The sequence below is a fragment of the Carassius gibelio genome, chromosome B17 (assembly GCF_023724105.1).
Source record: "Carassius gibelio isolate Cgi1373 ecotype wild population from Czech Republic chromosome B17, carGib1.2-hapl.c, whole genome shotgun sequence".
Taxonomy (NCBI): Eukaryota; Metazoa; Chordata; class Actinopteri; order Cypriniformes; family Cyprinidae; genus Carassius; species Carassius gibelio.
The window spans coordinates 252987-263554 of NC_068412.1; the positions used below are offsets into that span (position 1 = coordinate 252987).

Below are 10568 nucleotides of genomic sequence, written 5' to 3' on the forward strand. Positions count from 1 at the left end.
TGTGGGTCTGTGTTTATTGGATAGCTGTGCCAGGTAGGACAGTGATAAACGGATAAGCAGATTAAGGAATCGCGAGGAAAAGTCCCACGGATACCGCTTTGAGAATGTATAAGTGAAATTCTCGAAGGACAGAAATAGGTGGGCCCTTAAGGAGCTCTAGGTAGAGCTGTGTTTTGTTGTGTGGATGTATCTGTGTCCGGACGAATGAATGTGTGAACAAATAAATTCTGTGTTGGGTGGGTAAAAGTTGCGCACCATTCTTGGACCGTCACTTCAGGGTGGAAAATAGCATCAATAAAGTTTGAACCAAGATCTATAATAGATTTTTGCATTTAGGATGTCTGGGAGAAAGGGGAGAAAATTTGGTGAGCTCAGTGCAGTGGGAGTGAGAGCAAGAGAGGAAGTTTCCACATTAAAGTTGTATTACATGGGTGGAGCAAGAGGTGCTCTCCCCTCCTGGACCATCCCTCGGGAGTGATTAGGTTACAGAGACGGGGGTGGCTGGTGTTGAGAAAGGAATGCAGGAGCCCTAAAACAATAAAGTCAACTGTATGAAGGTTGTTTTAGAGAAAAATAAATACAAATGTTCCAAGAAATTGACTAATATAGAGATGGCAAATATGGTGGAATATAGAAATAATAATAAATGAATTAAAATAAGATATGCATTTATTATTTAATAACTTGTTTGAATAGATTAATTTAAAAGATGTACGTGCTTAAAACTTTATATCTAATATGTGAAGACATCTAAAATTTGTATCTTGTTATCCCTGGGACACAGTATGAAAGTTAATCCATTACAGAGTTTCAGAGATTGGGCTTGTGTAAATGTAAAAAATAAAAGAAATAACTTGTGCAATGTGGAATGAAAGCAAGATTGGGTGACCAAGTTAATAGACATTTTGATTTAAAAGCCATAGGCATTTATAATAGGAAGGGAACTAGTTGCTTAAAGAATTAAATTTAATTATTTTATTTTCAATAATAGGAATTATTTTATGTTGGTTAGGAAACATTAATTCACAAATACCAGATTATTCTGAATCATGTATGCAAATATAGAAGAAAAATTATGATTGAAGTCTTTATTTTACCATATGCATGTCTGATTGTTATAAAAGGAAGGTTAATTTTATTTTATTGCAGTATATTTAGATAATAAAGGTAGCTGATTTCTGCATTTTGCAAAGAAGAAAAATGCTTGCTATTTTCCTGCAATGAAGAACTTGCTTCACTAACAAAGAATAAGAAAACTGCTGTTTTCAACCAGATGACGTTGTTTTATTAAAGGACCACTGAAAGAAGAGGTTGAAAAGTGAAAATTAGAAAAAGAGCTGACTGCTCAGAAACAATTTGGTCAGAAGTTACATAGGTACATTTGATTAATGCAGTCTCTGAGTGTTCAAATTTCAGATGATTTCTGGAACAGTGCCTTGACAAAGTAAAGCAATGAAATGGAGTCTGTCGAGGAATGGCAAAGCAGCAAACACAGCTGCAGAGAGAAGAAGAGGGAGGGGCTGATGGATGTTCGCCTCGCCTCCTGAAAGAGAAGAACACACTTCAGCAAGGAGAAAGACTGAAATTAAAGCAGGAAAAGGTGAATCTTTCACTTGAGACTTTTCCTGAGGTTGAAAAGAACATTATGAAAGGCAAAACTCTGGCAGAAAGCAACCAGAAACCAGACTGAGAAGAAGCAGAAAAACAACGGAGACCGAACGCCACAACATCAGGTCTTTGAGTGCCATCACAGACTGACGACCCAGTACAACAGCCCAGGCTGATGATCTGACCAGAAGGACTTCCATACCTTCAGTGCACAGGTCCTGCATATTCAATGAACACTATAGATACTGCTTCAAATGTTAATTATTTTATTTAATTATTTTATTTACTATGTTTTAATCTTGATTATTCACTGGTCTCACAGCACTTCCTTAAATTCTGTGTTTTAACTAACTCTCTCAATCTGCTTTTCAATAGGTACCAGTCCAGCCTCATGTCTTAAAGAAAAAAATAATAACTTTGACAGACAGAAGTGAGTACTTGACTCACCAATCAGATAAACATGGAGCTGGATTTGGCAGAGTAAGACTGTTTCATTAACCAACTGGGGGAAAGAGCATAACTGAATACTTGACAACAATGCTGAGCTCTTTGGGAAAGAAGAGAATAAATAAATAAATAAATAAATAAAAAAGGGTATCTTGATGAACAATAGGAAAAATATATAGGGTTGAAAAAATAGAAATGTTGGTCACTCCATTTTGTTTAAAGGTAATTTTCTAAGGTAAAACTGAATAAAATAATATTGAATAAAAAATTATTCCAGAGATCCAAAATCATGTAATCACATATACTGTCATCACTGGGGATAACAAAATGGAAATGTTGATGGTTATGGATCCAAGATGCAGAGATCTCCAATCCTCTTCTCAGAGTCGCTCATGAGCAATAACAAAAAAAGTATTTGACTAAACTTTAAATTAGACAAACACATGACATTTGAGAAATGATAATTGGCTCTCTCAAATGCCCAATGCCCAGGCCTAATATTCTAAACAAATTAATTTATGAGATTTTGAAAAAAGGAAGGAAAGAAAGAAAAGAAAAAAAGTGCCCGATGCTGTTCTGGAGGCCAAGGCGGTGACCAATGCTGTTCTGGAGGCCGAGGCGGTGACCGATGCTGTTCTGGAGGCCGAGGCGGTGACCGATGCTGTTCTGGAGGCCGAGGTGGTGGCCGATGTCGATGCGGTGCCCGAGGTCACTCCCGATGCCTTGACCGAGGCGGTGCTCGAGACCGTTCCAGAGACAGTGCCCGAAGCCGAGGCGGTCATCCGCTCCGCCCTGGAGGGCTCTGACTTTGACCACAAGGCCGTGGTGGTCTTCCGCTCCGCCCTGGAGGGCTCTGGCCTTGACCACACGGCTGTGGTGGTCATCTGCTCCGCCCTGGTGGGCGCCTCAACATGCCCTTTATGGACTTCTGTTTTGTGTATTTGAGTTCTGTTATGTTCCTGTCTGTTCCCCTTAGTTTGTCTGGCCCCCCATCCCTCCCCCTGAACCTCCTCCGTTCCTCATCCCTCCTGGTCCTTTTTGTTCTGTTTGGTGTGTCTGAGGAGCATCTGGTAGCTGCTCCTTAGAGGGGGGGTTATGTCACAGTGTGTCTGGTCTGTGTATCACTGGGTGTCCACTAGAGGTCTGACTTCCCCTTATCGTCACTGTTCATTGTTTTCAGCTGTTTTCACTTACATCGTTTGCACTTGTCTTTAAATACCTGGGTTGTTTCTGTCCTTGTTACGGAGTCCTTGTTTAATGTCTTAGCGTTATACATGTTCGTCAAACTCTTGTCCTTGCCTTGCCTTGCCTTGCTCTGTGTTGACGTCTTGTTCATGTTTTGTTTTGGATATACTGGTTTTGACCCTGCTTTGTTTGACTACCCGTTTGGATTTACCCTTATTTAATACATTTCACACCTGCATTTGGTTCTCTCGCCTTGTTCCTACAACGCCGTACGTGACAATTAACAGTAGAGCCTAAAAATCTAGATCAAATATAAAATATAAGAAACAACTATACAATAAGGGAATGTAAAAAAGACATAATAAAATTAAAAATAAAGTTAAATAAAGCAGCACAAGGCACATGGCAGATCGAGTGCAAATCAGTTAAGTGAACAAACAGTGCAGATAAAAGATTTTTAGTGCAAAAACGAAGCTTATTCAGTCTAATAAATTGACAAAGGGCTCAAGAGCAGTTATTTTATTTAACTGACTGATGAGGAAGTAAAATGACGTCAGTTCCATGGTGAATGAGGTAGTGAGCAGACCAATGATGCACAAAGTGACTGGTGCATGCCATCGTATATTAGTTTGGGAGGGGGGGAGGGTGGAAGGACCTGGGGATGTGGGATCTGGGGGGGGGGGGGGGGGGTTCATAGTTCAGTGGTGCCTGGGGCAGAAGAGGGACAGGAGGGGCAAGTTCGGGAGCGAGTTCAGCTTCCTGACAGCCTGGTGGATGAAGATGTCCTTCAGTCTGCTGGTCCTGGCCTGGAGACTCCGCAGTCTCCTCCCTGATGGCAGCAGACTGAAGAAGCTGTGTGACGGGTGAGTGGGATCACCTGCAATGCAGAGGACTTTACGAATGAGACGGGTTCTATAAATGTCCTGGAGGTGGGGGGGGGGGAGACATCAATGATCTTCTCAGCTGCTCTCACTATGCATTGCAGAGTCTTTCGGCAGGACGTGTTGCAGGCGCCATACCACACAGCTCGTCAGGATGCTCTCGAAGGTGCCTCTGTAGAAGGTGTACTTGATGGAGGGCGGGGCTCTGAAATTATGCATTATTTTACACAGCCCACAAATTATCAAAACTGTGTAAAATAATGCATAATTTCATTCTAAATAAGCATGCAAAATTTAAGAGAGATTGGGCAAAAAAAAAAAAAAAAAACTATAACAGTTATGTTTAAAAACACAGTGTTGCTTGAGTAAATGCAATTTATAACCACTAGATGGCAGCAGAAGATCACTAATGGGCTCATTCAGCTAAGTTGAACAGTACTGTTGAAAGAATTCATGAATTCATGCCAAAACATTAAAAAAATAACTGTTATAACATTTTAAATCTCATTGAGTCAATGTTTTCCATTTTTTTCATACAGATATGTCAGTTTTTACAATTTTGCCACATTATGATTACAGTTTAACCTGAAAATGACATCTAAACTCTTAAAAAGAGAAGACTTGCAATAAGTTTATTGTCACCTATCACTTATTTCAAATACCTATATCTGCAACAAAATGTTAGTGTACAAAAAAGTGTACACTAAAACAAAAAAAGTTAACTTTTTTATATTAAACTTTTTTAATATTTTGATATTAAAATAAAAAAAATAATAAATAAACAAATATTATTTATATATTTCATTAATCATTTGAGGAAATAAAATAAATATATAAATAAATAAATATCATAGTATTATACATTACCACATCCATGTCTCCACCGCTGAGCTCATTCTGCCATCGATACCAGAAAGGTTAACCATTTGACCTTCCGGGTGCACGGATGTTCCTGGGACCTGCAATGACAAAAGAAGAAAAAATTATGTAGAGCAAATAGGAGTCTGTGATGGGATCCCCCCTGATCCCACACCATTGCAAAGCGGTCAGTGGAACGGATGGACAGTGCATCTTCGGGTCCCTCAGGACCTGTCGATTGGACTTAGACTTACCATTTTCTATTTGAAAATAATCAAATAGACGGAAACACAAGGAATATTCTAAATAAATTATTAGAGAATACAAATGGTCTTTTAAACCCCAACAAAAAAACATTTCTCTGACTTTTTAATTTATTTTTTCTAAATGCATTTACCATTTTGTTTTTGTTTGGACGACAGCACTTAAGAAGTGTTTAGAAACTAATGTAAGAAATACAAAAGCAAGAATAGGAAAGTCTAAGTTTTGTCCCAAACGGATCTTTCCCATTGAGGCTCATGAGGAGGAGCTCTTTTCATTCCCCCTTCCATGCATGGAGCGCTGAGAAAGAGCAGCACGGGGATCTGTGTAGGCCAGGTACGGTCACCAGGGCTTAAAATTCTCCGGCACCATGCCAGATTTCCGGCATGCAGCGTTTAGCTATAAAAAAAAAACAAAAAAACTTGTTGATTGATATCACTCCAAAGTTTGCCTGCCAATGGTATGAGTGGAGCAGCATTCACTCTCAACCAAAATAACATTATTAACATTGATAATTATAATTATATTAATATTATAATTAATAAGAATGTTTTGCTCTTATAAACAAGAGACGCGCATAATAGTATCCTATTGAGTCGCAGCCCTGATGAATTGAGAAGCGCGGCAAAAACCTGCGAGGTGCAATGGTCCAAGATGTCCATCTAGGGCATATTTACATAGAAAAGCTCATTGTAAAGAAGCGGTGCTTTGTAAACAGCTCAGAGTAATCAAGTCATCTCCATAAGTATGATATGATTGCCACAACAAATTCACAGGATTTTTGAAAAGGTCCTGTTCACACATGATCTATTAATGGTAACTTACCGGTAATTTACCAGTACTGTATGTCTGAAAGGGGCTAAACTCTTCCTTTTCATACACTATGAATTTAAATTGCTTAACGTTATCTGGAAAACCTGTGTGCATTATCTCACTTGATTTGTAAAGTAAATCATTTATAAACCTTTACAAAACGGCCTGTCGAAAGATTCTTTTTGAACTTGATGGCAACCTGCAGAAGAAGAAGTTATTTTTAAGAGCACTAGATGAAGTCACTGATCTCTACAGGACAGTTGGTGAAGGTACGAGTGATTTACCTGCTGGCCGTCAGACTTACGGATCCCTTTGTGCACAGTGCCGAAATATCCTCGTCCAATAACTTCTTCCACCTCATAAAATTCAGGGAACTGTGAAAATGTCCCAAAAGAGCAAGTTAATATATGAGATTCAGAGTCTAACATCACATTTACAATCATATTTCCTTGAACAGAGAATCAGGAAAATAATACTAGCTGGATCAAGATTCATCAGAACATTATATTGGGAATATCAGATGAAGAATTAGACACACTGAATCCATCAGTGGAGCAAGAAAAGGTCAGATACTCACGGGTAGATGGTCCCGGGCAAGAGATGGTCCTTAACCAGGTTGGATCTTGGCTTTCCTCTGAAGCAGCACCTGGAGATTCTGGAAAAGATGGAAGGAGATCAGTCAGATCCAGAAAATCCAGTGGCTCGAAGAAGGACGGATCCAGCTCAAGATCCGCCAGATCCAGCGACTCCTTTGGCTCAGGAACAGCTGGAGCCGGCTGAGGATGGGCTGAATCCGTCTCGGGCTGTGGACGAGCTGGAGCCGCGCTGTTGCGCTTTAGGAGACGCCCTGCTGCACGCTTCATATTACGCCACGCTCTTCTGATGAGCGAACTGTCGTCTTTCTTCATTTCTACAAGCACAACAATGGAAACAGAAGAGTTATAAACTGACACCAGATATTATGAGTCAAACACTGCTGGGCTCTGAATACTCCAGGATGAGGATGTACCGATCTTCCTCCTCAAACCAGTCCAGCATGTGCACGATGAAGGGGCTCAATGGAGGCCGATTCAGCTGGAGGTTTAACGCCACTTCTGCAAACAGAGGCTCAGAAACCCCAGGCTGGTGAAAAGAGGTCAACAAACCATCAGCTGACTTTCACTCATATTTATTAAGAATTATTATTTGTGTTTAAATGTTCTCTATGTAAATGGCTCAGTCCGTACTCCTACTCCCATATATGAAATACAGGGAATACAATGGAATAGTGGATTGCAATAGGGTTAGTATTAAACAACCCTAACCTAATAGTCAATTAATATTTTATTGGGAGCTGAACCCCCCTAAAATGAAAATCCTAGAATCGCCCATGACCTTACTTCTTTTTGGGACATTTCCAAACTCCCTAAAAACTGCAGTTGTTAAGCCCCTCCTGAAAAAGAGCAATCTTGATAACACCATTTTGAGCAATTTTAGACCAATATCTAATCTTCCCTTTATAGGCAAAATTATAGAAAAGGTAGTTTTTAATCAGCTGAACAAATACTTAAACTCAAATGGATACTTGGACAATTTTCAATCTGGTTTTCGACTGCATTACAGCACAGAGACACTTAACACTTAAATTGTGACTCTGGCAAAATATCGGTGCTGGTATTGCTAGATCTCAGTGCTGCGTTGGACACTGTCGATCATAAAATACTACTGGAGAGACTGGAAAACTGGGTCAGGCTTTCTGGGATGGTACTCAAATGGTTCAGGTCATACTTAGAAGGGAGAGGCTATTATGTGAGTCTAGGAGAGCATAAGTCTAAGTGGACGTCCATGACATGCGGAGTCCCACAAGGCTCAATTCTTGCACCGCTCTTGTTTAGCCTGTATATGCTCCCACTAAGTCAAATAATGTGAAAGAACCAAATTGCCTATCACAGCTATACTGATGATACCCAGATTTACCTAGCCTTATCTCCAAATGACTACAGCCCCATTGTCTCCCTCTGCCAATGCATTGATGAAATTAATAGTTGGATGTGCCAGAACATCTTCAGTTAAACAAGGAAAAAACTGAAGTCATTGCATTTGGAAACAAAGATGAAGTTTTCAAGGTGAATACATGCCTTGACTCTAGAGGTCAAACAACTAAAAATCAAAAAGACCATTAGACAGCTGCAGCTCATCCAGAACGCTGCTGCCAGGATTCTGACTAGAACCAGAACATCTGAGCATATCACACCAGTCCTCAGGTCCTTACACTGGCTTCCAGTTACATTTAGGATTGATTTTAAAGTACTTTTACTCGTATATAAGTCACTAAATGACCTAGGACCGAAATATATTTCAGATATGTTCACTGAATATAAACCTAACAGACCACTCAGATCTGCTAAAACACTAGCTACTTTTAAATTAATTATTATTATTAAATTAATTATTAGCTGTTAAATTATTTGTTTAGCTGTGCATTTATTGAATGAGCACTGTGCGATGTCCGAACTGATTGCACTATATTTTATGCAATCCCAAATTACTTAAATTCATTTTAAATCAATTTTTCAGTAATTTTTAAAGTTATGATTATTTTACTTTCTTTTATGTAAAGCACTTTGAATTACCATTGTGTACGAAATGCCTTGCCTTGCCCGTAAAGCTGCTTTGACATTCTGCATTGTTAAAAGCACTATAAAAAAGATATATTAAAGAATCAGTTTGGGATATGAATGGTTTAATTTCACTCACAAACTCTTTGGTGCATATGAATGAATATCTCTGCAAGCTTAATATCCACAGCAGGAATATGTGTGTGAAGAGCACAGAGAGGAGAAAGGGCGATCAGATGCAGCTCTGTGATCTCTCCTGTGCTGCTCGTTCCTCTCAGAGGTTTCTGTTGCTCTCTGTCTGAGAGAGACGGTTCTGTAGTGCTGTAGAGGTTTAGGCAGATGTTTGTGATGTGTTTCAGGGGTGAGGATGATCAGCCTGTCGTACTCACACATCTCTCTGGCTGACATCGCTCAGAAGCTGCAGCTGGACAGTCCTGAAGACGCAGAGTTCATTGTGGCCAAGGTGAGGTTGCCGCACACATTCACCTGATGGTGTTGGTCAGGGACTGAGCTGAAGCATGTGTCCGTCACTGTGTGTGCAGGCCTTCCGTGACGGTGTGATCGAGGCCAGTATAAACCACGAGAGAGGTTACATCCAGTCCAAAGAGACCATGGACATCTACAGCACACGAGAGCCTCAGCTGGCCTTCCACCAGCGCATCTCGTTCTGTCTGGACATACACAACATGTCCGTCAAGGTAGGACTTCTGGGATTCAACTAACATTTGCTTTGTTCATGTTACCTGAGCCTGGACTACTTCAACTAGTAAAGCATATAGAAGTTCATTTAAAAGATAAAAATAATTGTTGGCTGAAAAAAATTACCATGGATTGACATGGAAATTAATTACACCATAAATGCATATAATTAAAGTGTTTTACAGCCAACATGTATGGAATTAAAGCAAGGAAAAGAGCAGTGTTAGATCAGGCATAGGGAGGGATGTAAGCGCTGTTGACCTGTTTCTGTGCAGGCCATGAGATTTCCACCCAAGGCCTACAACAAGGACCTGGAGTCTGCTGAGGTGAGACACACACACACACTCACAAACACACCGCAACGAGCGTCTGCTGGGGAGATGATCACTCTGTGTGTGTGTTCACAGGAGAGAAGAGAGCGAGAGCAGCAGGATCTGGAGTTTGCCAAAGAGATTTGAGTTTTGCCTGTCTGTTCCTCCTTTAGCTTTGCTCTTATTATAATCCATCAACATACTGTGTGATATAACATAAAGAACATCAGAAGTTCTCCAGTTTGTTGCACTAATGCATGCATCAGTTTTATACATTCATAGCAACAATGCAGTTTGCTGAAAAATAAATATCAAACAAACAATAGTGTATTTTTGGAAAGTTTTGAATTTTATTGAAAACCATTGTCTTGCTTTACCAAATATTTACAATTCATAATGTAATGTGAGAATTGTTTGGAAATGAGTGGAATTGAGTGGCTGCGAATAAAGTGTCGGCTTGTTAACAGACGTGTGGGATGCTTATCTGTGTGGCTCACTTACCTTCAATCCTGGCTTTTTTTCTTCTGTTAAAATGGAAGGCTTAAGACAAATGTGTGGGTGATGTAAGTCTGGAACAGATGACTGTTAAGAACTGCATAGGTTCTTCCTGTCTGGAAATGCATCTGCTCCAGGTGTGAAGAACTGAGGATGAACCACTCGTTCTGAACAGCAGTCACTTTTGGTTTAGCTTTCCTGCGATGGATGATGACTCTAAGGGTTGGGGTTTTGTATTTCGCGAGGTGTTTTCAGAATCTTAAAGGAACAGTTTGTAATACTGACCGCTAGTGACAGAAATCTCTGTCAGAAAATACAGAGCCGTCTCTGCTGCGGTCCAAACTCCGTATACTGCAGAGAGTGGCTTCTCTCACAGTGGGCGGAGTCACAGACCACAACACAGAGCTTCAGCA

The 10568-nt window shown here is 40.1% G+C and overlaps 1 protein-coding gene across 3 annotated transcripts; it reads left to right on the plus strand.

The window, feature by feature from the left end:
• The first annotated feature begins 1565 nt into the window (after positions 1–1565).
• On the plus strand, positions 1566–9947 carry LOC127976049 (26S proteasome non-ATPase regulatory subunit 3-like). 3 transcript variants are annotated; one of them, XM_052580154.1, is made up of 5 exons: positions 1566–1823; positions 9010–9113; positions 9193–9348; positions 9625–9675; positions 9757–9946. In XM_052580154.1, exons 2-5 carry the CDS (start codon positions 9018–9020, stop codon positions 9805–9807), a joined length of 354 nt encoding a protein of 117 aa, XP_052436114.1. In that variant the 5' UTR covers positions 1566–1823; positions 9010–9017; the 3' UTR covers positions 9808–9946. The 3 variants fall into 3 exon arrangements, with proteins under 3 accessions (XP_052436114.1, XP_052436113.1, XP_052436115.1); XM_052580153.1 differs by lacking the exon at positions 1566–1823 and adding an exon at positions 5410–5576 and having other exon boundaries at positions 9757–9947; XM_052580155.1 differs by lacking the exon at positions 1566–1823 and adding an exon at positions 7057–7188.
• Positions 9948–10568: the final 621 nt, after the last annotated feature.

Bases quoted from the DNA above. Each gene is read 5' to 3' on its own strand.
- LOC127976049 (XM_052580153.1), top strand. From the start codon at position 5,498: ATGAGGAGGAGCTCTTTTCATTCCCCCTTCCATGCATGGAGCGCTGAG. The intron at 9,114-9,192 runs GTGAGGTTGCCG...CTGTGTGTGCAG, and splicing joins CAGAGTTCATTGTGGCCAAG to GCCTTCCGTGACGGTGTGAT. The intron at 9,349-9,624 runs GTAGGACTTCTG...GTTTCTGTGCAG, and splicing joins TACACAACATGTCCGTCAAG to GCCATGAGATTTCCACCCAA.